Here is a 25,671-nt window from a genome sequence, read left to right as displayed (position 1 = left end):
GGATAAAAGACCCCACACGTGGTGGATGCTGAATGCCTTCATCCCGACAGGCAGCTTGCCCTGGGAGGACCCCCTCCAGAGGAGCGCCCCGGCATCGCATCATTGGTGAGCCCTGGTGCTGCACGTGCACTTCCATCATGGGAACTGGCCCCCAGCTCACAGCAGTTCTTCAACGTTTCCTGCACGGCAAAACTCAGCCTGCCCCACCAAGAAGGGACAAAGCCCAGGGAGAAACATAAATCTCCTTTATTTGGCCGCCTCTCTTAGTACATCAAGAACAGTAGATTTGTCATGCAAACCTTAGGCAAACGACGACGGTCACAGTGAAAAGAGGCCACGGACCACACGGAGGAGGAAGAGGTGGGGGCAGACACGATGCCCCCCCCCGGGAGTCCAGCGAGCTTCATGCACGGGGGTGGGAGAGCGGAAAAAGCGGGGTCCTCTTGAGCCACCAGCTTGGCCAGGCAGCCCAGCCAGGAGCTCTGCCTCCCCTTTGCTGTTCCGCACAGCGAGGGAACCTGGTGTGGGACTCCAGAGGGTCGCTTGTGAGGATCAGAGAGGACTGGGAATCTTTCCCAGGGCAAAGGCATGGCTGGCGGGGTGTGCTGCAAGCCCCCTCCGGTCCCCTCCCCTCTCCAGCAGATCAGGGGGCACTTGGCACAGTCCTGGCAACAAGCTGTACCAGCAAAGGTCCTGGGCATGCTTGCTGGGTGGGGCTGGGATCCTGCGCTATGGGCGGTGCCACCTTCGAACCCCCACCCCTTCCCTTGCGGCGGTGCCTCCTCCTTCCCCACCTTCCATCATTCCACCCCTCCTCTTCCTACCAGCCCCCCCCCTGAAGGAAAGGAGGTTTGCAAGGTCTCTCCATTCTCGACTCTTCCCAGGCATCTTGGCTCCGCTGCCCAGGGGCCAGGGAACAGGACCAGAACCACCGGAAGCCCTCAGAGTGTGCGGCTGACTGTCCAGTCCTGCTCGGCCCTGCCCGACATCTACCATCTCTGCCTGAGATCCAAGCAGGCCGGGTGTGTGGGGTGTGTGTGTCTCTTGGCCATCTCCCACCTAGGAGCCACTGGGATTCGTCTCACGGGGAAAGACTCCCACACCCCTGTGCTTGGGCAGGTAGGGGTGGCACCCCATTGTCCCGGGAAGGACGGGCACCTTGGGACTCCCTCCCTCCCTGCCGGCCAGCTCTGGGGTCTGGAGCCACGGAGAAGGGACACGTGAAAGACACAGGGGTGTGCACGAATGGCCACGCAGCCCTGCTCTGCAGGGGGATCTCCTCTGGGGTGGGCCGTAGGTTGTCCCGGGAGGGGCCATTCCTTTCCCCACTGGCCCTGCATTTCTAGCCGTGGGCTCGGTGCATTCTCTCTCCTTACTTCAAGGGGGGAACGATCTGGCAGACGGAGGGGAAGACAGACAGCGTGCCCGGAGCCGGGGCCCCCGTCACTGGGGCGAGTTCAGGGTGGAGTCCGGCGTGGTCCCCCGGCCGCAGCGAGGGGGGAGGGCCTTGTAGCTGTAATATTCCACCACCTGCTTGGGCACCTCCGCCAGGACACACTTGGCCAAAGCCGTAGGAGATGCCTGCAAGACAAGACAAGGGTGGGCGGGGCGGGTTAGGGTCAGTGGGTCTCTCTCTGTTAGGGTTTTGGAAAAATAAAACTTGGTATTCAGCAGAGATAAAATAGCTCAGCAATGCCAGAGTAAAATGTGTGTAAAATGCCAGAGTCCATGAAATAGAAAGTTTTTACTACATTCTAGCATAGGGAAGGGTAACTGGGATGAAAATAACAACAGAGCTAAATAGCTACATCTTCACACTACAACGACTAGACTAGAAGAGAAGCCATAAAATGCTAAAACACTTTGACACTTTGCTTCCAATGAGACTACTAGATCAGGAAGAATTTTCCGGGGCTCCTAGCATCTAACAAGCATTGGCTAAATGAAACACATGTGACTTCCTGTGACAACACAAACAAACATTTAACCCCATATATACTGAGTGTTTTTAACATGTAATACCCAACACTCTCTCCCCTCCCCAGGGGGCCTTTCCCTAACCCTAACCCTTTCTCCATCTGGGGTCCTGGAATTTGTCTTGGTTTATGTCGTTTAAGGTTTCCAGGCACCGGCTTGAGAAGGTGAACAATTAAAAAAAAAGGCAAAAGCTAGTCTGAATCCGGATGAAACCACGGAACAAAGGAAAACGGCCGTAAACGCAACATAAAAAAGAATCAGGCGGGATCCAGGCCATCAGAAGATGACAGCCGGCTGAAAAGCGTGGGATGAAGCTTCAGTTAAAAGCCTGAGCAAACAGAAATGTTTCCGCCTGGCACTTACATGACAGCTGAGCAGGGCCCAGGAGAGCCCCAAGGGGGGGGGACGCCATTCCAGAGGTGAGGGGCCACCACCGAGAGAGCCCCGTCTCAAGCTATCCCCCACCTCACCTCCATGGGAGGGGCCAGCATGGTGAGAGCCAGCTGTGGTGTAGTGGTTGAGAGAGGGCGGACTCTAATCTGGAGAACTGGGTTCGATTCCCCACTCCTCCTCCACCTGAAGCCTGCTGGGTGGCCTTGGGGCAGTCACGGTTCTCTCTCAGAGCTTCCTCAGCCCCACCTACCTCACAAGGGGCCTGTCTCGATTGCGAGCCACTCTGAGACCCCTTCCATTAGCAAAAAGCGGGGTATAAAGACCTACTCTGGGCAGGGGTCCCTCTAAGCTGCGGAGTCTTGTGAGCAAAAATCCTACTTTGTGAGCTGCTGGCATTAAAGTTGTGAACGAGCGATTGGGCTGCTGCATCCATTAGTTTGCTCTGGAGCCATCCCTCCTGAGCGAAGACAAAAATGTATGAGCCGGAGGCTAAGAAACCGTGAGCTAGCTCACAGTAACTCAGCTTAGAGGAACACTGACTCTTGGTCTTTGTCTTCTTCTTCATACCCAGCTCCAAGTCATCCTCAGCCCCCCCCCCAGACACACACACATGAGAGCTGTCCCTGTTTCAGGAGAGAAGGGTGGGCAGTTGGGACCTCCCTGGACCTCGGCAGCCCCAAGGCAGGGGTTTCCTTTGAGCCGGACCTCTGCCACAGGCAATCTTTGAAGGCCAAAGTGTGTCCCCGACAAATACGGGGTCAGTTGCAAAGGCCTGAGCAGGCAATAAGTGTCTTCCTCTTATGACGGAGGAGGCAGGGCCCATTCGGGGAGATTTCTCCAGATCCAGGGAGAAAGATTCCACCCCCCCCACACAGAAACCCACTTCCCCCTGCCGCCACTCGCAAGCCAGAGCTGCCAAAAGCCACTCCTTCAGGGAGCTCTGTGAGAGAGTCCTTGCGAAGCGCCCCTGATTCTGGCACTGCCTGTGTTGGTTTCCTGCCTGCCTGCCCTGCCTTTCTGCCCAGTGAGGGAATCCGAGCAAGCGGTTTGTGTCCTTCTCTTCTCCTCCTTCTCGAGGGTGGGAGTATAGCCGAGAGGAGAGGCTGAACTGCGAAGGAGGGACCGAATCCCTCCCTCCCTCCCTCCGTCTTCTTCCCACAGGGAGGGATTGTCTAGGACCCCAGCCTCCACTCCCAGCTCCTGTCCCTCCTGGCGCCAGGGCCAAAGGGGTTAATCCTGCTTCCTGCCACTCGGAGGCTGAGGCAGAGACAGCTGGTCTCCAGGGGCCGGAATTACTGACAATCAAACCCAATTAGACCTCTGCGGTGACCACCACCCGCCTCCTGCCTCCCCTGGCTGCCAGAAATACCCAAAGGGGGGGTGGGTTTCACTTCCTGATGTGTGGGAAACAGAGGGCGGGATATAAATCCAAAGATAAATAAATAAATAAAGTAAGAGAACCCCCCTCCCAAGGGGCCGGCCCCATCCCCGGCCCCTGTCCTCTTGAAGCTTCACACCCAGGAGAATACAGAGTGGTACCTCTGGGCCCCTCTGCGCCATGGCAGCGGCAGGAAGGGGAGGCCTAATAAGCATTATAGCCCCAATCTGAATTGGACCCCTGCACACCTGGAAACTCACCTCATCTACCGTTCCAGGGTATCTGAAGAAGTGTGCCTCACACACGAAAGCTCATGCCTTGGATAAACCTTGGTTGGTCTTCAAGGGGCCTGACGGGACTCTAAATTTGTTCTGCCGCTTCAGAGCAACTCGGCTGCCCCACCTGGATCCACCTGGAAACTCAGTTTCACAGTCGGGACCTCCAGCTCTGCTCTGGTCTGGCTCTTGCCCGGCCATCCCTCTAAGCTGTGGAGTCTTGCGAGCAAAAATCCTACTTTTGTGAGCTCCTGGCATTGAAGTTGTGAGCGAGAGATTTGACTGCTGCATCAATTAGTTTCCTCTGGAGCCCTCCTTCCTGAGCTGAGACAAAAATGTGTGAGCCGGAGGCTAAAAAACTGTGAGCTAGCTCACACTCACTCAGCTTAGAGGGAACATCGGACTGGTCGTGGGAGCTGGAGATGTGGGGGGTGGTGCCCGAGGAGGGTGGGGTTTGAGGTGGGGAGGGACTTCGGTGCGGTCTGATGCCCTAGAGTCTACCTTCCAAAGTGGGCATTTTCTCCAGGGGAAGTGATCTCTGTCACCTGAAGATCAGTTTGATCCCAGGAAATCTCCAGCCACCACTGGAGGCTGGCTGGCAACCCCACGGGGAGAGGAGCCCACATGCCACCAAGCCCCTAAGCCTGTAGCCTGGACTGGTCCCTTAGAGGGCAAGGCCACTGTGCCAGGAGGTCAGCCCGGGATCTGCCCACCTGTCTCTGGACGCCTGTGTGGTAGCGCCAGCAGCGCCAGCCTCAAGCCCCCTCCCCACACTTCAGCTTGCACCCCCTGAACATCCCAAGCAGCCCACCCCAACGGCCGGCCCTGGGATGAGGGCCATCAGTTCAGCCCAGAGAGTTTGGTTGGACTCGAGTGCCCCCTCCCTTTGGGGCTGAGCCCCAGCCGGCCCCCTCTGTAGCCGGGCTGTCTGAGGAGAAAACAGAGGTCTCCAGAGGGCAGGACTTATTTCCCCCTCTCGGTATTGACTGACTGAAATATTTATGGCCTGCCTTTCTCTGGGGGTTCAAGGCCGTTAACCAGGAGGTGGAGAAGCACAATGAAACGGAGATAAATCGTGCCACCCTACAGACAGCCAAGAGAGAAGCCCAGGGAAACGCCACCAAGTGCAGATCAAGACGGGCCGCCGTGTGAGTCTGTCTGTAGCAGTAGAAAAGAAGAAGAGTCCAGCAGCACCTTAAAGGTAAAGGTTCCCTTGCTCGAAAGCCAGTCGAATCCGACTCTAGGGTTGCGGTGCTCATCTCCATTTCCAAGCCAAAGATCCAGCGCTGTCTGGAGACGTTTCCGTGGTCATGTGGCCGGCATGACTAAACACCAAGGCGCACGGAACGCTATTACCTTCCCACGGAAGTGGTCCCTATTTATCTACTTGCAATGTCTTGCTTTTGAACTGCTAGGTTGGCAGGAGCTGGAACTAGAGACGGGAGCTCACTCCGTCATGCGGCACACTTGGGTCTCGAACTGCTGAACTACTGACCTTCCACAGCCTGCAGTTCAGCGTCTTAACCACTTGAGCCACCACAGCTCCTCAGCAGCACCTTAAAAACTCACAACATTCATGGCAGGGGGATGCGCTTTCGTGAGTCAGGGCTCACTTCTTCAGATACAGCTAGCATGCATCTGCTCTTTTATCCTCTACCAGACTGAAAAAACTGAGGGGGGGGGGTTTGTTGGCTTGTCTAAGGGGGAGGAAATGCCGCTAGGAGGCACTGAGGCAATGGCCAGTGTGGGGGGCCCTGTACAATGCTGGCTGGAGTACCATTCGACAGGAACTGCAGCTCCTACCTGGCAGATGAGGGCCAGGCTCGGACGTGAGGAGCGTGGGCACGGGCGTGTGCTGTGGGGTGCATGGCGGACTCCTGGGTCCTCGGTGTTTCCTGTAGGAAAGGAGCTGGCACAAGCCCGCCCCTCGGGGATGGGAAAGCCGGCTAGGAGGATCCCGGAACCGCGGGGCAACTTACGTTCTTGAACTCCCGGAAGGGGACAAACTGGACAATGTCCCGCAGGACGGGCTCGCCCTTTGGGGAGCGCAGGATGCCGTCATCCCCGTCCAAGATCTGCATGTCGGTGAAGTCAGCGTTGCCCACGCCCACGATGATGATCGACATGGGCAAGTAGGAGGCCCGGACGATGGCCTCTCGCGTGTCCGCCATGTCGGTCACCACCCCGTCAGTCAGGATCAGCAGGATGAAGTATTGCTGCAGAGACACGTGGTGGGGAAGAGGGGTCAGACGAGGGCAGTGATGGCGAACCTTTTAGAGAGCGAGTGCCCAAACTGCGACCCAAAACCCACTTATTTATTGCAAAGTGCCAACACGTAATTTAACCTGAATCCTGAGGTTTTACTTTAGAAAAAACAACTCATACATTAATGTAAGATGATCCAAACAAAGTAAGGAAAGCAATCCCAAATGCTTTCATTTACTTAAAATTATTTGGCAGAGAATTCAACACTTTAATGATGGTCTGGGCCTGGCTGGAGCGATGGCACATGTGCCCACAGAGAGGGCTCTGAGTGCCACCTCTGGCACCCATGTCATAGGTTCGCCACCACTGGACTAGGGTCTCCAGGAGCGTCTCAGGGCATGTGGGACACTGCACCTCCAAGGGCCACGTCCTTGCCCTCCAAACATCTGTCCCTTCTCCATGCATCGCTCTGTCTGCTGCACATGGAGGCTGCCGGCTCCCCAATCCCAGCCACGCCTGCGGAGTGCCAGTTTGGTGCAGTGGTTAGGAGGAGGGACTCTAATCTGGGAGAACCGGGTTTGATTCCCCACGCCTCCACACGCAGCTGCTGGATGACCTTGCATCAGTTACAAGTTCTCTCGGAGCTGTTCACTCAAGAGCCCCAGCAGCCACAGAGAACAGCAGGCTCCCCGAATATATAATTGTTTTATTATTTATTTGTAAATCGCTCAGTCCCTGAGTACTCAGGGCTCTGAGCGATGAACAAAAAAATGGTGAAACACACAACCCAAACATTTCCAACAGTTTAAAAACAAATGAAAGCAATGTAGTCATTCAGAGAGGGAGCAGTTTCTCTAACAACTGATAAGCAATGCTGCAAAGGGCCATAACCTTCCCCTGAACACCGCACACGCCGTTGCAAGCAGCACGGCCACACAACCCAAAGATCCGGAGGACACACAGTTTTCAGGGTACCGACAAAAGCCCTACCCCTCTACTCCATCGTCACCCCTCAGCCTCCCCCCCCCTTGTCTCTTGCTCCCTGGACGCAGATGCCTAACTCAACCCAAGGCAGGGCACACAAGTCCCCGGCACGCCACCGGACCCCCACCGGCATCTCTGACTTGCAGCAACACATTAGATTAGATGCTCTGTCATTTACTTCCAAGGCCCGGCACTAGCAAAGCTTTCAGCCGCTTAATGAGCAGAGAGTTGACGAGATCCCAGAAGAAGGAAAACCTGGCACGTCCCGCAACCCCCAAGCGCCTGGTCTGCGTAAATAATGGAAGGGGGTTTTAATTGAAGTCCCCTTATTTGGTCCAGCAGAGGCACGCATCCCGAGGTTCTGAGGACAGCCCCCCCCCCCACGGCAGTTTGCCATCAAGCGGGGACAAGGGAGAGAAACTCGGCCAGGTCTTCCTTGGACCCTTCGTGGGAGACACACTGCAGAACGGAGGAGGGGAGAGTCGCTCGCCTACCTCTCCCTGCCCCCCGGCTCACTCACCGATGCCTCCTTGGTCTTCTCCTCCTCTGCCGCTACTTTGGCCACTTTGGAGATAATGGGGGCCACGTTGGTGGGCCCGTACAGCTGGATTTGGGGCAAGCAGTTTTGATAGGATTCCACCACGCCCTGGATTCCTAGCAAGGGGACGGAAAGGGTCAGGCGAGGGAAGGACATGAGCAAAGCGGTTTCCACAATGGGGCACTTGAATCAGGCAGCCTCCAGCACTGCGCCCAGACTGCACTGCCCCAGCAGAAAGAGAGAAGCCCCAATATGAATTGGATTCATGGAGGAGAGGGTGACTGAAGGGAACCACGACAGGGCACAGAGGTCGAGAACTTCCCCTGATGTTGCCTGCAGGCACTAAGATTCAGAGGTATAGTGCCTCTGAACACAGAGGGAACTTCCACGTTTAGAAGCACGCAACCTCTGACTCCCAGAGCCAGGAAGCAGCATCAGGGGAAGGCCTCAGCCTCTCTGCCCTGTTGCTGGCCCTCCAGAGGACTGGCCCAGTACGATTCTATTTTCCCAAGTTCAAAATCACAACTGTAAGTTCTTAGCCAAAAAAACTATTTAAACAGCTGACTACATTAAAGGGCAAAAAGCCCTCCGGTATATATTGTGAACTCTGTATATCACTGGACCCAGATCAGCTTCTGTACTCACACATCTGCTGGGATAGGAGGACGACAATGAAAAGGGGGGGGGCAGCAGTATGACACAAGTACAAAATATACAATACTGCAAAAGTGCATGCAATAACAATGACAATGTTTTGCTGAAAAACAGAAAGATTAAAACAGCTTGAAGTTGCCTTAAGAGTCAACTTATTCTTTCCATTCATTGTTATTGCATGCACTTTTGCAGTATTGTGTATTTTGTACTTGTGTCATACTGCTGCCCCCCCTTTTCATTGTTGTACCCTTATCAGGGGAAGGCCTAGGCCTCTCTGCCCTGTTGTTGGCCCTCCAGAGAAGAAGAAGAAGAAGTAGAGATTGGATTTATACCCCGCCCTTCACTGCCCAAAGGTGTCTCAGAACGACTTACAAAGTCCTTCCCCTTCCCCTCCCCACAACAGACACCCTGTGAGGTAGGTGGGGCTGAGAGAGCTCTGACAGAAACGGCTCTTTTTCAAGAACAGCTCTTATCAGAACTACAGCTTGCCCAAGGTCATCCAGCCAGGGGCAAGTGGAGGAGTGGGGAATCAAACCCAGTTCTCCCAGATTAGAGTCCACGCACTTAACCACTAAACCAAACTGGCATAGTGGTTGGCCCCTGTGTGAGACAGGATGCTGGACTAGATGGACCTTCACTGGTCTGATCCAGCAGGGCTCTTCTGAGGTTCTTAATGGGGGGGGGGGCACATCATTCCTCCTACTCTCAATAGAAACTGCCCTTCATGTATTCATCTGATTCTGTCTTGGAACCAGCAGCGATCTTTGCATCTGGCTCTGCTCCAAGCAAGGGAGTGAGACTGTGGGGAGGGAACAGAAGCCCTGCAGCACCCAGAGGCTGGAGTGATGCGTGTGGGGCGGGGGGCTGCTGTCATGTCTGGGATGGAAGACTGGCTGGGCGGGGGCAGCAGGGAGGGAAGACTCTGCAGCAACCCTGCTCAGTTCCTCCTTACCTTCACACTCGTCATCCGCCGGGTTGAAATTAATGGCAAAATCGTGGGAGACCTGGCCAGAAAGACAAGAAGACATCCGGTGATCTTTCCTGTGGCGGCAAGACAGGGGCTTCTCTGCGATAGCCCCAGAGTCTGAGTTCAGGAGTGCTCAACAGGGACAGGGCAATTGATACAACAGCGGGAGGCGCTGGGGCTCAAACCTGCCTTGCGGCTGCACCCTCCTATTGAGATGCAGCCCAGCACCCTCAGTGTGGAGGCGGGCAGGGGCAAGGAAAAGGCCGTCTGCCCATGCCCAAAGGCATGCTTTTGTCTTCGCTTTGTGGCTTTGTGTGTTTCAAAGCCGCGGGCTGGCTTGACAAAGGCTCTGGGAAATCGTGCTAAAGACGAAGGGCTGGCAGCCGCCTCAGGCGTGCCGCATCCCCACGCTTGGCTTTTCTGGTTTCCGGTGATCTCCAGATTTCCAGATTTCTCTCCTGCTCCAGCTCTGCTCTGGCTAGAAGGACACTGGGCAGCCCTCCCCACTCCAGTCCTGGTAGTCTATAGTAGCAGGAGCCACCTGGAAGGGGGGGGGGTCCTCCAAGTCCCAACTTCCCAGAAAGCGAGGGAAGGGGAGCATTTCCTGATGCAGAATGTGTGTGTGGGGGAAGCACAGGCTGCTTGCGCTGCAGCATTCAGAGCTGTTGGTTACTCTGAGAGATCCTCAGCTGTAGGCACAGAGGCAGAGGGGGAAGCATGGGGCAAGCTGGGGGGGGGGGAGATAGGAGCCAATAACTGGCAGCAGCCTTCGGTGGCTGCCTGGGCCGGGACCAGGGGAGGAGCAAACACAAAGGACGGGGTCAAATCAAGACAACATCACCAGGGGTGTGTGTGTGTGTGTGCGTGTTAGACTTTGTCCCTACATATGCACATTAAATAGCCCACCCACCCTGGTCACCACAGCCCCCCCCCCGTTTCACCAGCCCCTCCCCTCCCCTCACCCCATTTCTGTGCCATCCCGGACTGACCTTGTAGTTTGGGGGGATCCTGGCGCCAAAGCCTAAGGCCGAGAACTTCTTATCACTGTAGGGAGGCAGGGATCAAGATCAGCAGGCATGCTGGAGACCCATTTCTGGTGGCACCAGTTTAAACCACACCCCTCCGGGCACTCAGCCCCCACCCCAAGCACGGTGGTCCTCATCTGAATCCGCTCCCCCTCCCCTGCATTCCTGGGAGTCGAGTTCTCTGCCCGGAACTTGCAGTGTGCTTGGTAGTCTGGCCCCACCCAGTCAGAGGTGCAGGGCAGGGGCAAGTCCTAGGGTCGCCAACTCATGGCTGGGGAATTTTTCTGGGGATTTGGGGGGTGGAGCCTGGGGAGGGACCCCCTGGGGTATAATGCCATAGAGTCCAGCTTCCCAAGCCGCCATTTCCTCCAGGGGAACTGATCTCTGTCACCTGGACATCGGCTGGAATTCTAGGAGGTCTCCAGGCCCCACCTGGAGGCTGGCAACCCTGTGCCCAATGGGGATCATTGGCTGCTTTCTCAACCTGCCACGTGAGCGGGGTGGGAAGGGAACTAGGGTTGCCAGCCTCCAGGTGGGGTCTGGAGACCTCCTAGAATTCCAGCCAATGTCCAGGTGACAGAGAGAGTTCCCCTGGAGGAAATGGCGGCTTGGAAAGCTGGTCTCTATGGCATTGGAACCTGCTGAAATCCTCCCCCTCCCCAAACCCTGCCCTCCTCAAGCCCTGCCCCCCCCCAGTCTCCAGGAATGTCCAACCAGTGTTCCCTCTAAGCTGAGTGAGTGTGAGCTGGCTCACAGTTTCTTAGCCTCCGGCTCACACATTTTTGTCTCAGCTCAGCCAAATCACCTGCTCGCAACTTTAATGCCAGTGGCTCACAAAGTGGAATTTTTGCTCACAAGACTCAGCTTAGAGGGAGCATTGGACCAGTGTTCCCTCTAAGCTGAGTTAGTGTGAGATGGATCAGTTTTTTAGCCTCTGGCTCACACATTTTTGCCTTCGCTCAGGAAGGAGGGCTCCAGAGAAAACTGATTTATGCAGCAGCCAAATCACCTGCTCGCAACTTTAATGCCAGTGGCTCACAAAGTGGAATTTTTGCTCACCAAGACTCCACAGCTTAGAGGGAGCATCGGTCCCAACCTGGATCCGGCAACCCTAGAAGGGCTCGCCCCAAGCCTGGGGGGGGGGGCTGAGCCTCCCTGGGGCTGCCCAAATGAGCTCCCTCCCGAGTGCCTGCTGGGACTGCGTGCCCTGAGCAACCTCTGTAGGGCCCAGCCTCCTCCGCCGCCCTGCCAAGCAAGAGCAGCGCTGAAGGGCCAGAGTTCCGGGTGGGAATCCAGGGCTGGGCTCATGAGCAAAGTGGAAGGGGGTGGGTGGGGGAGCCGGCTGCAGCCGTGCATTTCAAGTGCACACCACCGCCTTGCGGCGGGGCCTCCAGAAAGCCATTGAGACCAGAGTTTACAGTGTATTCCGTGCGCCACTGCCAAGCCAGACGAGTGGTGGAGAGCGCAAGGGGCCCCCTCTCCACCCAAGGCCAGCCCCCAGGATGTCTCTGGCCCTGGCCCTCCGCCAGCCCCGGGGGCTTGAGAACCAGAGGTATGGGGGCGGAGGGTCTCAGTGGCCCACAGGTTTGCCGCTCTCTCCAGGTGGGGCCCGGAGATCTCCCAGAATTACAACTGGTCTTCAGACGTCAGAGATCAGTTCCCCCGGAGAATATGGCTGCCTTGGAGGGTGGAGTCTGCTGAGGCCCCTCCCCTCCCCAGGCTCCACCCCCAGACCTCTAGGGATGTCAACCCTCTCACTCACCTGTCGTAGTCCTGGCAAATCTCCCCCACGGCAACCAGGGCCTTCAGGTATTCGTTGGGCTGGTAAGGATTGATGTAGTGGAGGGAGCAGCTGTTTCGGGGGTCCCCGTTGGAGGCTGTGAAGTCGATGGCCACCTGAGGAGGGAACAAAGGCCTAGAAGGGCCCCTTCAGCACAGCACAGCACAGGGAGAGGAGCCCCCCCCCGGAGACTCCTCTTCCCGCTTCGGAGTCTGAATCCCACGGCCCAGCGACCTGCGAAAACTGGGGACCTCTTTTGGGTGCGGGACCCACATTTTGAAAGAGCTTCTGGCTTAAAGGATCCTGGCATAGGAGGGAAAGGCGGCAGAGAGACACAGACGCTCCCCTCTCCCTCTCCGTGACTGCCAGGGAGGAGCAGCGTTCCCCAGGCCCACGGAGGTGAGGTCTACCCGCGGCTCTCCTCATCCGTCCCCACCGTCCCCGCCCTCGCTGCTTCCCTTCTTGCAAAGGGCCTCATCTGCCCGTTTTCCTCTTCACTTGCGGTGGGAACGGCAGCTGAAGCGCATGAATTAAATGAGAGCAACAGTTTGGACAGCCCCAGACGTTGGGCCTCGGAGGAGGAAATCCATCCAAACCCAGGAGCATAGCCAGGTGATCCGCTGCCCCCGTGTACCCCTCCCTTCCTGCATTTCCCTCTCAGAAGAGGGAGAGTGGCTGGCCAAAGAGCAGTTGCAGAGGTCCATAGCTGGGAGGGACTGGAACTCAGGCCTCCTTGGCTAAAGTTCGGCACTATCGCCGCTCCTTGCTCCGGGATCCTGCAAAGAGGGGCGGTACTCTTCGCATCCACCAAGGCTCCTTAGAATCCTGACACCCCCTCCAACTGCAATCCAGGCCGTATCTGCAGAGCAGCATCCCGGGAGGGCTTGAAGGAGCCCACGCGGCCCCTCTGGCAGGTAGCCAAGCAAACCATTTGGCGGTTTAGCCCTGCGAAAGGACCCGTGAGCTGGCAAGAGCAGGCAGCCAGCCTCCCTGTTCTATTCCTCCCCTGTGGTGAAGTAGCTGGAGGCATCTTGGCACCCACTGAGACTTCTTGAAAGGATGCCAGGGATATCCAAAGGGAGGTGGCCCACCATCTTCCGGCATGTGGCCTTTGAGCAGCACCCAACGGCAGCACCTTGTGCCACGGGGCCCTCCGTCTCTGCCCAGTCCCCTCCTGGCCAAGAGGCCACCCAGCAACCGGCCTGGGCGCCTCCCAGCCAGCGTGAGGGTGGTTGGCAATGTTCCCTTTAAGCTGTGGAGTCTTGCGAGCAAAAATGTGACTTTGGGAGCTACTGGCATTAAAGCTGTGAGCGAGCGATTTGGCTCCTGCATAAATTAGTTTGCTCTGGAGCCCTCCTTCCTGAGCGAAGGCAGAAATGTGTGAGCCAGAGGCTAAAGAACTGTGAGCTGGCTCACACTCACTCAGCTTAGAGGGAAGACTGGTGGTTGGGGGCCCCTTGCTCCTGGGACGGCTCCCAGCCTGGCGTCTCAGCGAGCAGAAAGGCCTGGAAGCGGCAAGCTGTTCCCTGAATGTTCTGGGATCTGACTCACGCCAGGAAGGAGATGCTCTTTCAAAACGCAATCTGGGCGCCGGTTGTTTTCAAGGGAGAAATCTGTGCGAAGCTGCCGCAGCACAGGGAGGGTACAATTCCGAGGAGGGAAGGGAGCCGGGCTGGCTCTCGGCCAGCGCTGAGAGTGGGAGACAGGGAGGATCCGCGGGTCAAGAGCCTCTTCCAACCGGGGAGGAAGAATTGGCTCTCAAGGACTCGCTGCTGGCTTCGGGGGCTGGCGCCTGGTGAAGGGCTTGTCACCCACGGGGGAGGTGGGCACCGCTACTCACCGTGAAGTGGATCTGGCAGCCACCCATGATGTAATCCAGGAACGAGTAGACCCTATGGATCTTCCAGACAAACAATGTGTTAGCCAGTTCTATGGGCGGGCCCAGCTGGCATCCGCCAGTCCTCCTCCAGGCACGGCCAGCTGGCTGAGGCTGGGTACCCGGGGCATGTGTACATGTGCGTGCGTGCGGAGACAGCAGGGAACAAAGGCCCTGGCCATGTTCACAGCTCAGTGACCCAACAGGTGCCTAGGAGGTGGGCAAGCACCAAAGGGGCAGGGCTCAGAGGAACTAACGTGCTCAACTCTGCTGCAGCCAGAGTGGGGCATCTCAGGGCCTGGCCCCCTGACTTACTGCCAAGGCCCCCCAACTTCCCATCCAACCCAGGCGCTGTCTTGGGGGGGGGTGTACAGGGGTGTGTGCGAGGTGCCCTCTGACCTATTTAAATCCCCCCCCCAAATTAAAAATCCTAGCTACGGGCAGGGGTCATTTCCTGCGGGTGCGCACAGGAGCGGAGCTCCGGCAGTAAGGAGTCCAGGGGGTGGGCACATGCAACAAGCCCCACCCCCTGCTCCCAGCAGCCCTCAGTTGGGCCACGAGGAACAAGAAGCAGCCAGGTAAGTTCCAGAGGCCCCCCTGGCCCATCTTCTGGTACAAGCTCTCCCTCCTCTGTGAGGACAGATCTGCACGTACCCCCCCCCCCCAATAGCTAGCAATCCAAAACAGTCCAGTGGAGGCTGAGCGGTGGGTGTTGCCTTCTGACACACTCCCGGCGATGTCAGGGGGTGTGGCATATGCAAGTAAGTTATGCTAATAAGGTATGCTAATGAGCTCCTGCACCTCTTTTTCTACGCAATGACCCCTGGCTATGGGCCTGAGCCAGAGGGGATATCAGAACGACGACGGGGACCAACCCCTTTTTGTTCTGGGCTGCAAAGACATCTCTCCCCCCCCCTCCAGGACCCTCCCCCCAGGGCAAAAAGCCTGCCCCGCAGGGCACCCCTGCTCACCTTCAGATCTAAGAGAATGACCACACCTGAATTCCTGTAGTTTCGCTTCTTCAGCTTGTACTTGGGGTTCATGCAGTCCCACTGGATCTGGTTCGGGGGCAGGAGGGGAGACCGAGCGTGAGTGGGGAGGCCCCACTGCGGAAGGAGGCCCCCTGGAGGGGTGTGCGAGCACCTTCGCCCGCCTGGGGTTCCAAGGGCAAGCGCCACACTGGAACAGATGCAGCCAGGGCCCTTGGGGGGGGGGGGCTGAGGCCAGGGCTGCCCCGGCTGCAGGGAAACCTTGCCTGTGCAGTCCCAGCTCGGGTTGCCAGCTCCAGGTTGGGAAATTCCTGGAGATTTGGAGGCAGTGCCCGAGGAGGGCAGGACTTGAGGAAGGGAAGGAACTCAGTGCAGATGTAGGGTTGCCAGCCTCCAGGTGGGGCCTGGGGATCTCCTGCTTTCACAGCTGATCTCCAGCTGACAGAGATCAGCTCCCCTGGAGAAAAATGGCTGCTTGGAAGGTTGGACTCTAGGGCATTGCACCCTGCGGAGGCCCCTCCCCTCCCCAAACCCCGCCCTCTCCCGGCTCCACCCCCAACGTCTCCAGGTGTTTTCCAACACGGACCTGGCAACCCTATGCGGATATGATGCCGTGATAGAGCCGGCCTTCTGGAGCTGACGTTTCCTATGGGGGAATTGATCTCTGTAGTGTGGAGATGAGGTGTAATCCTGGCAGAACTCCTGACCCCCGCCTGGAAGCTGGCAACCCTAACTGCGTCCCCAGGCTTGCACACCAAACAGTCATTTGTGAGAACATGTACCCGTTCTGCAGGACGTACCAAAGAGCGAGGGAAGGAAGGAGCCGGCGGGGAGGACCCGTTCCACCCACAGGTGGGGCTGTGCCGTCGGCCCCTCCCTCCCTCCCTCCCTCCTTCCCTCCTCGCAGGCTCACACCAACCTTGTTGCCCCCCATGGCTTTCTGCATCTCCTCAAAGGTGGTATAAAACTCTCCAATGAAGTCATGCTTGCCTCGGGAGTCGTAGTCAAAGACTACACACTGCAGGGCACACAGAGAGAAGGCAGGTTACACTGGACTTAGAACAATTTAAGGAAATGGTGTAGTGTAGTGTAGACCATATATGAAATGTGTAGACCATATATGAAATATTTTGGGGCTTTATTTGATGTTAAATTTCATATAAGGTTACACTGGACGCCACCCACCCAGTCAAGGGGCTCCTCGTCTTACGAACATCAGAGAAGCCATGTTGGACCAGGCCAATGGCCCCAACCAGTCCAACACTCTGCGTCAGATGGTGGCCAAAAGCCAGGGGCCACCAGGAGGTCCACCAGCAGGGCCAGCAGTGCATTAGCCAGCTGCAAGCGCCAGCAGGGCCCTCCCCCCACCCCACTGCACTTACCCGCAGCTTCCGTTTCTCCTCACAGCTGCACAGGGAGTTCAGAGACACTTTGAAGGGCTCCCAAATAGGGCTCAGATTGTTCTTGACAAACTGCGAAAGAAAGACAGGCAGGAAAAGGGGGCTTGGCTCAAAGCCACAAGAGACTTCTCCTGGGGCTGCCCGACACCTGCTCCCCCCTCCCTTCCCCTGGAGGCTCGCCATAGTCAGAGCCTGAACGGTTTCCTCCCAAAGGCCTGACTGTTTGGGCTTGGACTGGGCAACTATTAACCAAAGAGGGCATCACTAGTGGGTTTGCCAACTCCAGCCTGGGAAATTCCTGGAGATTTGTAGAGGCGGTGCCTGTGTTAGGGGTCGTTTGGGGAGGGATCTTACCTGGAATCGAGGGCATACGATATTTATTTATTTCCATTTCTATCCCTCCCTCCCCTGCAAGCAGGCTCAGGGCAGGTTACAACTAAATAAAACAATCTGTCAAAATCCATTAACATATATAACTTCACATTAACTATTAAAACACCTTAAAATACACGACAGCAAGCTAATTTAAATGCTGTAGATTTTCCGGGTTGTATGGCCGTGGGTCTTGGCATTGTAGAACCTGACGTTTCGCCAGTAACGGTGACTGGCATCCTCAGAGGTATCACACAGAAAGATGGAGGATGCCAGTCACAGTTACTGGCGAAACGTCAGGTTCTACAATGCCAAGACCACAGCCACACAACCTGGAAAAAAATCTACAGCAACCAGGGCTTTTTTTGTACAAAAAGCCCAGCAGGAACTCATTAGCATAATAGGCCACACCCAACAGCAGAAACACATTAGCATATTAGGCCACACCCCTGACCGCACAGCTCATTAGCATATTGGCCCCCACACCCCCCCCATGCCTTCCCTTGGCTTGCCCGAGAGCCCAGGCAAGCCCCCCACACCCCCGGCTTGCTCGGGTGCCCTACGGCTGTGGATCACAGAAGTCTGATCTAAATGGACACACCCGCAGCCTTAACCCAAGGCCTGGTGGAACAGCTCTGTTTTACGGGCCCTGCAGAACTGTGATTAGTCCTGCGGGGCCCCGATCTCACCTGGAAGATTTTTGAGCGTTCCATCTGGCCCTGCTTGAGGCTAAGTGGGTGTCTTTGGGGCCGGGGACCACCAGAAGATGCTGTTCCGAGGAGCGCAAGACTCTCCAGGGAGCATATGGGGTGAGCCGGTCCTGCGGATATGACGGCCCCAGACTGCAGAGGGCTTTAAAGGTCAATACCATAACCTTGAACCTGATCCAGTACTCAACTGGAAGCCAATGCAACTGGCGCAGCACTGGCTGTATGTGCATCTGCAGAGATGACCCGGCCAGGAGGCACGCCGTCGCATTTTGTCCCAGCTGGAGTTTCCGGGTCAGGGTCAAGGGCAACCCAGCGTAGAGTGAGTTGCAGGAATCCAGCCTGGAGGTGACCATTACATGGATCAACACGGCCAGGTCACGGGAAGAAAGGGAGGGAACCAGCTGCCTGGACAGCCGAAGGTGGTAGAAGGCTGACCTGACAACGTTCGTTGACTTGGGCCTCCATGGAAAGTGAGGCATCCAACGCAAGACCTCAGCACCTAGAGAGCTTGCCGTTTTCTCCAGGGGAACTGATCTCTGTATTCCGGAGATCGGTTGTAATTTCCAGAAGAACTCCAGGCCCCACCTGGAGGTTGGTAATCTTGATTTCTAGTGTTTTGTCTTGTCCTTTGACTCTCATGTGACTCCTTTGGGCGGGTTGTTCCAAGGGGCTTGCTCAGGAGGTGAAGGCCTCTGACTGTCTAACACCAACTTCTGCAGCTGCCTTAACCGGTCAGAGGTAGTTTCTGCCCCACGACTGGCTGGGGTGGCTTCCCCGTGGCTGGTGCAGTGGCCGACACAGGGCAGCAGCAAGGGGGCTTCCACTTCACATGGAAGGCTTGCCCCAGACCCGGGCAGCAGCCATCCCACTCCCCCGGGGACACTGTCTGCGACGTGTCAATGTGTTTAAAAATGGACCATTGAATACGGTTATATTAATAGCACATTATTATAACAGTGTGTGGATCAGCACTCTGAACTCCCAGCTTTCTTAAAAAAAAAAAAAAGTGTCTAGCTCCTTTTGTTGTGGAAATCTGCCTTTCCCCTTATAGCTCTGTAACAAAAGGGGCCAGAGAGTTTTTTTTTAAAAAAAATGAAAGCTGGTCATTCAGAGAACCATTCAGTTGCTAATTTTTAAAACAACCCCCCCCCCCAGCAGTAGGGGGGAAGACTGGCTGATGAAGCGATAGGAAAACCGAAGGTGAGAAGACAAGTGGAGCCAAGGAAAGAGTCTTTAATGCTTGTATAACCCCTACGCGTTTCATCAGGGGGAACCTTCCAGATTCTTTTTAGATCCATACACTTTAGCAGTGTACATACAGGAACGGATCTAAAAAGAATCTGGAAGATTCCCCGAAGCTGCACCCGAAATATGTGTGTAGGGGTTACACAATCATTCTTTTTAGATTCTTTCCTGAGCACCATTTGGGCCTGTGGGCGAGAAAATCCAAACTCTCTCCCCCCCCCCCAGCAGCCATCCAGGCTTTTCCTGTGATCTTCGTTATAACTCTGCAGCAAATCAGGGCTGAGAAAAACCAGAGAAAAGCCAGGGAGCCCCCAGAAGGTACACAAGTGTGCCAGGATGCTGTGGGGGAGGCAAGGAAACCCCCCCCCCCACTTCCCAACGGCATCAAATCCTGGGCAAAAAGCTCCTGTGGAAATGGCCAGATCCTTGGTCTGTCTCACTTAGTATTCTCTCTCCTAAGCCATCAGTTCTCCAAAGTCTGGAGCAGGGAAGAGTCTTTCCCGCTACCCAAGATCCTTTTACGGGAGATGCCGGAGTTTGGACCTGAGGACTTGAGTAAATGCCTCCAATCTTCCCTCTAAGCTGTGGAGTCTTGTGAGCAAAAAATTCTACTGGCATTAAGGTTCAGAGTGAGCGTTTTGGCTACTGTATAAATTAGTTTGCTCTGGAGCCATCCTGCCTGAGCTAAGACAAAAATCTGTGAGCTGGAGGCTGAAAAACTGTGAGCTAGCTCACACTCACTCAGCTTAGAGGGAACACTGAATGCCTCCTCTAGCACTGAGCTGCGGTCCCTCCGACCAACCAAGAGAAAAGCACAGGTGTGGATTTCTGCTGGGATTTTTATTAAGTAAGTCAGCAGAGTAAGTATTAAGAGACTGAGTCCATGGTGTGTTTAAAATATAAGCGTTTACTATAAACCTAACATGGGGAAAAGGTACACAGGATATGAAAATAACAAAGAGCTAATACGCCTACATCCTTACAGCTAAAAGGTAGAATGGGAATGGAATCTCCTTCTTCAGTCAGAACAAAGAACATGGAGGAGAAGCCAATATGCTAAATACTTGACACCTTGGTTTCCAATCAGACTAGCAAGTTAGCTCCAAAGTTCCCGGGCATTCTCTTGTCTAAACAGATTGGCTACAAACAAACATGTGACTTCCTGTTGATCATAACAAACAGCATTAACCCTGTAAATACTGAAGTGTTTTGGCTTGTAACACCCAACAATTTGGGCTCCCGAGCCCCTGAAGCTGCTGAGTGCAGAGAGGATCCTTTGGGGCATCAGACTCCTCCGTCTCCTCCCCTCCGAGGAGCAGGGTCTCTCCAGGGGCTCCGGCAGAGGAAGGACTTCCCCACCACCGGCAACCTCTGGCCCTGTCATGGGAGAGGCCCCCAAGGACTGCACCTTCTGCGCCCTCGCAAGCACTGGGACCCAGAGAGCCCATCTGGTTCCCCGCAGTGGCTGGCCAGGCTCCTCTGGGAAGCCCAGAAGCCCTCTCCAAGGAGCCTTGCGGGGGGTGGGGGTGGGAAGGGCCGTCCAGCTCCAGCTGCAGCCGGCTTCCGGCGGCCCTGCAGGGTTTTCGCAGCAGGAGACTTTCAGAGGAGATCTGCCCCTGCGTAGCAACCCGGGACTCCTATTTGCAGTGTGTGTGTGTGTGTGGGGGGTGATTTCCCCCCTCAGAGGGTGACCCAGGGGCCTCGTCCCCTTCACGCCCCCCCGCCTGCTCGGAACCGGTGAAAGCAAGGCCCCCTGGCTGGCTTCCTCTTCCTCCCTTCTGTTGTAGGCTTAGTGGGTGCCAGGAAAGATCCCAGGGGGACTGGGCGGAGGGTCTTACCTCTGTGCGGTGTACCAGCTGCTCACTGCCGTCGTCATTGATCCGGTAGATCTCCAGAAAGGGATCTGATTTGCTGAACAGATCCTGGGAGGGGGGGGACACACAGCAAGGCCACCTTACTATACTGTCACACGGCTGGCTGCACGCTCCTCTGGGCATTGTCCTGTGCCGGTTGGTCAGGACTGGAGGATGCCAGAAGTGAACTCCCCCATCATGGGCACCAGCCGCTGCGCACTTCTGTCCTCCTGGCATGGGGCTTCCTTCCTTCCATTGCTAGGCTGCTGTAGACAGCATTACTCAGTCCCAAACCCTTCAGGCCTGTCTTCAGGGAAAGGAGCGCTGCAGGTTCCCACTGCCTGGCATACATGAGATACCCACATTCCCTTTAGTACCCTTACTCTATGCCCTCCCCTTCACTGAGTGGATTTGGGCACCATGTAGCTATAGCTCTCCCATTTATACACCTGGGATCTGGACACCAGCACCCACCCTCAATTACCTGCCTTGATGAATTGAGGAGTGGAAGAAAATATTGTCTCCATGTGTGGCACTCTGGGAATCTCTTTTGGTCTCTATGGTAAAGGTCATAGAGTCCAGGAGAGGCAGCCTAGAGTGTCACCTGGAAGTGACATTACGTCTTCCCTGAGACTCCAACCTCCACAGACACCCCCCCGCCCGATCTCTGGGCATTTTCCAATGAAGTGTTAGGAACCCTACGTGTGGCTACCTTGTCATCTAGCTTCTTGGCACGGAAGAAGAGCTCCACGTAGCCGTTGTCCCCGGAAATCTCTTCAGAGGTCACCTGTCAGAGAGGAGCGCCAGTCAGAGGGGGATTGCCGGGGGGGGGGAGGGAACCTGGAGGCCCAGGGGGGCAGGGCAATGGGGGCAGGGCACTTACGGTGATGGTGGACTTCCCGGCACACTTGCCGTACTTCAGGAACAGCGGCTTGGTCACTCGCTTCTGGGCCACAATCTGCAAGGGAGAGTGGGGGGTGGGGGGCTTTGTGAGGCACGCCAGGAGGACCCCCTGGCACAAGTCTCCTCTCTGCGGTCTCCACAAGCCCCTCAGTGCCTGGGGGTCCCTCCAGCACCTGCAGTGGCTTCTGTCGAGTACCGGGACAGGCTTGTCCTCTGCAGGAAGTGGGGGGCAGCGGAGGGGAGAGAGACTCCCCATTCTGGGCTCCGGGGGGACTCCAGGCCCTCTGCGCATCCTCAGGGACCCCGTGGGGAGGGCAGGAGCAAAGAAATGTCCTCGCCTCGCAGCCTGCCAGGAGCTGGGGGGGGGGAGCGCTCGGCAGGCAGGCCAGCTGCGGCAGCTTCCCCGAGCCTCCGGAGACTTGCTCATCAGCGCTTCACACATGAACTGCCGCCTAGCAGAGGATGGGGGGTGGTGGTGGTGGGGGCCCCTGGAAATTGCTCGCAATTCCCTGCACGCTGAGAGGGGGGGGGAGCACCAGCCCCCCAGGGCCCGACTGCCTCTCACTCGGAAGGGAAATTGCTCTGGGGGCGCTGACAAACAGCTCTTCCCCGCAGTGGCTCCCACTCTTGCGCCAGCCCACGGTCCCCCACAGCCTGGGATGAAGAAGAAGAGATCGGATTCATACCCCGCCCTTCACTACCCGAATGAGTCTCAGAGCGGCTTACAAACTCCTTTCCCTTCCCCTCCCCACAACAGACACCCTGTGAGGCGGGTGGGGCTGAGCGAGCTCTGACAAACTGCTCCTGAGAGAACAGCTCTGAGAGAACTTGTGACTGACCCAAGGTCACACCAGCAGCTGCATAAGGAGGAGTGGGGAATCAAACCCGGTTCTCCCAGATTAGGGTCCGCGCTACTAACCACGACGCCACCCGCCCCTTCTCACCTGGCCCACAGTGCATTCCATGCCCCCCAGAAAGTCATCATCGTGCGTCCCGATGCTGGTGTGGCCGTGGATGTCGTACACCTCGAAGCGCAGCTTCTGCACCTCCTCGAAGTAGTAGTCGACCATGAAGACCTTGGCGAAGGTGGGGTTCAGGTTGCTCTTGATGACCTCCGACCTTTCCACCTGGAGCACAAGGGGCGGGAAACGGGGGTGGGTCCATCAGGGGCCGTGGGCCGAGAGAGGTGGAGGCAGGCTGCAGGACCAGAAGCAGCTTGCAAGGGAAGGCCACTTGGCGCAGGGCAACCGGATGTCCGGCTGTGGCCCTCATGCCCTGATGATTGACATGATCGAGGTTTATAAGATTATGCATGGGATAGAGCAGGTAGAGAAAGAAGTACTTTTCTCCCTTTCTCACAATACAAGAACTCGTGGGCATTTCATGAAATTGCTGAGCAGTCAGGTTAGAACAAATAAAAGGAAGTCCTTCTTCACCCAAAGAGTGATGAACACGTGGAATTCACTGCCACTGTTATGTTCCCTGCTTGTAGGGTTGCTGTGAGCAGCCAGCTGGCCGTGGCTCAGTGGCAGAGCCTCTGCTTGGCATGCGGAATACCCCAGGGCCAATCCCTGGCAGCATCTCCAGTCCAAAGGACCAGGCAGGAGGTGATCGGAAAGAGTTCTCTCCTCCGCCTGGGACCTTGGAGAGCTGCTGACAGTCTGAGTGGGTAACACCCACCTTGGATCCTCTGATTCAGTAGATGGCAACTTCCTGTGTTCATATCAGGGAGAACATAAGAACCTAAGAGAAGCCAATGTTGGATCAGGCCAGTGGCCCATCCAGTCCAACATTCTGTGTCACACAGTGGCCAAAAATACCAGGTGCCATCAGGAGGACCAGCAGTGGGGCCAGGACACTAGAAGCCCTCCCACTGTTACCCCCCTCCCCCAGCACCAAGAAGACAGAGCATCAGTTGCCCCAAGCCAAGAGTTCCTACCCATACCTTGTGGCTAATGGCTCAGGGGCAGAGCCTCTTCTTGGCATGCAGAAGGTCCCAGGTTCAGTCCCGAGTGGTAGGCGATGGGGAAGTCCCTTTTCTGCCTGACACCCTGGGGAGCCACTACCAGTCTTGAGTAGACAATGCTGACTTGGATGGACCAAGGGTCTGATGCAGTAGAAGGCAGTCTCTTGTGTGTTCCCAGTCTGTTTGTGTGAATGTGCTGTGAGATGCCTGAATGGGCCTTTGGGCCAACCCAGCAGAGACTGACGGGGACCCAGAGTGGAGGAGCCGGTGGAAGGGCACCTGGGCATTGGTCCGAGAGCCAGAGATCCAGTTCCCACCATCGCCATGCATGGCCTTGAGTGAGTCACTCCACCCCAGAGCCCTGTGTGTACCACACGAGCAAGAGCAGTGTGCCCCACAGGGATGTTGTCAGGGCGGCCTTTGTTCAGAAGGTCTACGAAGCCCTGTGGGCCTTTTGAGGACAACAACACTCCTTCAAGAGGTTCACGTTTATTGAGTACATTAAAGGCAGGTCTTCTGAGCATACACTCATTGTCAGAACTAAAAGCAAGCATGCGCAGGCTAGTGATATACAGGAATCAAAAGGGTCAGTGGGTGGTTGGGGGCCAATCAGGAGTCATGCAAAAGCCCGCCTAGGCTAACGGGTAAGCATTCCCAGGGAGAAGGAGTAACAAGGCACCAAGGTCACCAACTCAGACTAATGGGCGATCAGGATGCAGGGAGAAGGGAAACTAAACATTCCAGAGAAACAGACAGAGGCAACTTATCCAGCGTCCAGCATCCCCCCCCCCAGTCCATGGCAGCTGCAGAGCTGACACTCATTGGCTTGGCCATTAGCCCAGGGAGCTGTCCTTGCCGAGTGGGCCCCTGCTGCCCCTGGGTCTGCTCCCCAGGGAAGGGAGAGAAGTTCACCTGGGCCTGAAGGTCCCCTGGACGGGTTGCTTCCCTGCCTCATGGTCAACCAGAATGCAAAAAAAAAAAAAAGGAATGCATCATTTAGCCCTACTTCATCACCTAAGCGAGAAGAGGCCCTGGGGGAAACTCCCGAAGGGCTCCCCAGAGGAGGGGAGGGTGCTGAAGGCCACCCCTGCCCGCTTTCCCAGAAGAGAGGGGCTTTTTTGGGTAAGCCAGACCATATCAGACTGAGCCCTACTAGGAAAGGCTAAGGGCCTTTAGTTTGGAGAAGGGGAGACTGAGGGGGGGACAGGATTGCTCTCTTTAGATATTCGAAAGGCTGTCCTTTGGAGGAGGGCAAGGAGCTGTTCCGGTTGGCAGCAGAGGAGAGGACCCAAAGCAACAGGTTTAAATTACAGGCAGAAAGGCATTGGCTGGATACTAGGAAACACTTTTTCACGGTCAGAGTGGTTCAGAGGTGGGATCAGCTGCCTAGAGAGAGGCGGTGAGCTCCCCTTCACTGGCGGCTTTCCAGAAGAGGCTGGGCGGATATTGGTCAGAGATGCTTTAGGCTGGTCCTGCATTGGGCAGGTGGTCTGTACGGTCCCTTCCAACTATGATTCTGTGATCATATAAACAGCATTCAAGGACCGTATTTTATAAGCAACATTCCTGTAGGAGATAACGGGAGAGGCCCCCCCCTCAAGGCCCTCGGCTGTGCCCTAAGGCCCAGGGAAGGCAAGACACTGGAGGTGGCCAGCCGGGCTGAGGCCTCCAAGGGTTCTAGGGGAAGACAGGCTGCAGTTTCACACCTCGAGGTGGGAGGAAAGGAAAGGGAGGAGAGGGGAGGGGAGGGGAGAGGAGGCCAGGCCTGCCCCCCCCCATCTTTGCATGGCTGCTCTTTAAGGAACAGCAGCTGCCTCCACACTGACTGGCCTGACTGAGTCTCTTAAGGAAACGGAACAGCATTTTGTCTAAACATTCAGGGAACAGAATGTGAGCTTGGAGAATGCAGATGAGATGCTAATGAGCTCTTCCCCAGGCAGACTCTGATCCCGGTTTCTATGGGGAGCCACCCTCAGGGTGCCAGGCGGAGGGACAGTGGCTGGCCGGGGGTGGGGGGATGTGGGCACACACTGGGCATATGTGCGTGGGGGGGGCATTAATGCTGAAGGCATCCTCTCACTGCCACACCAGCGTCCTCGGACTCATCACTTTTAAACTCCTTTGCCCCCTCCTCCTCCGTCACCCAGGGAGTGGTGGGCGTTCAGCCACTGGGCGGGGGGG

General features: G+C 56.3%; 1 protein-coding gene across 1 annotated transcript in view; it reads right to left on the bottom strand.

Annotated features, from left to right (window-relative positions):
• Window positions 1–1,443: 1,443 nt before the first annotated feature.
• CPNE7 (copine VII) overlaps window positions 1,444–25,671 on the bottom strand; it is a 41,782-nt gene continuing 17,554 nt past the window's right edge. Inside the window, exons 2-15 of the mRNA XM_015406712.1 lie at window positions 22,469–22,651; window positions 21,505–21,579; window positions 21,334–21,408; window positions 20,607–20,690; window positions 16,424–16,513; window positions 15,961–16,059; window positions 15,024–15,110; window positions 14,017–14,076; window positions 12,159–12,292; window positions 10,361–10,415; window positions 9,357–9,408; window positions 7,733–7,866; window positions 6,003–6,239; window positions 1,444–1,581 (exon numbers count right to left, since the gene is read on the bottom strand). Coding sequence (XP_015262198.1) covers window positions 1,444–1,581; window positions 6,003–6,239; window positions 7,733–7,866; window positions 9,357–9,408; window positions 10,361–10,415; window positions 12,159–12,292; window positions 14,017–14,076; window positions 15,024–15,110; window positions 15,961–16,059; window positions 16,424–16,513; window positions 20,607–20,690; window positions 21,334–21,408; window positions 21,505–21,579; window positions 22,469–22,651 — 1,503 coding nt within the window. The remainder of the gene's footprint in view (window positions 1,582–6,002; window positions 6,240–7,732; window positions 7,867–9,356; window positions 9,409–10,360; window positions 10,416–12,158; window positions 12,293–14,016; window positions 14,077–15,023; window positions 15,111–15,960; window positions 16,060–16,423; window positions 16,514–20,606; window positions 20,691–21,333; window positions 21,409–21,504; window positions 21,580–22,468; window positions 22,652–25,671) is intronic.

This window comes from Gekko japonicus, unplaced genomic scaffold (assembly GCF_001447785.1).
Source record: "Gekko japonicus isolate JY-2015 unplaced genomic scaffold, Gekko_japonicus_V1.1 scaffold386, whole genome shotgun sequence".
Classification (NCBI taxonomy): Eukaryota; Metazoa; Chordata; class Lepidosauria; order Squamata; family Gekkonidae; genus Gekko; species Gekko japonicus.
Note: the sequence above shows the minus strand (reverse complement) of the source record. Positions and strands in the feature narration are given on the sequence as shown.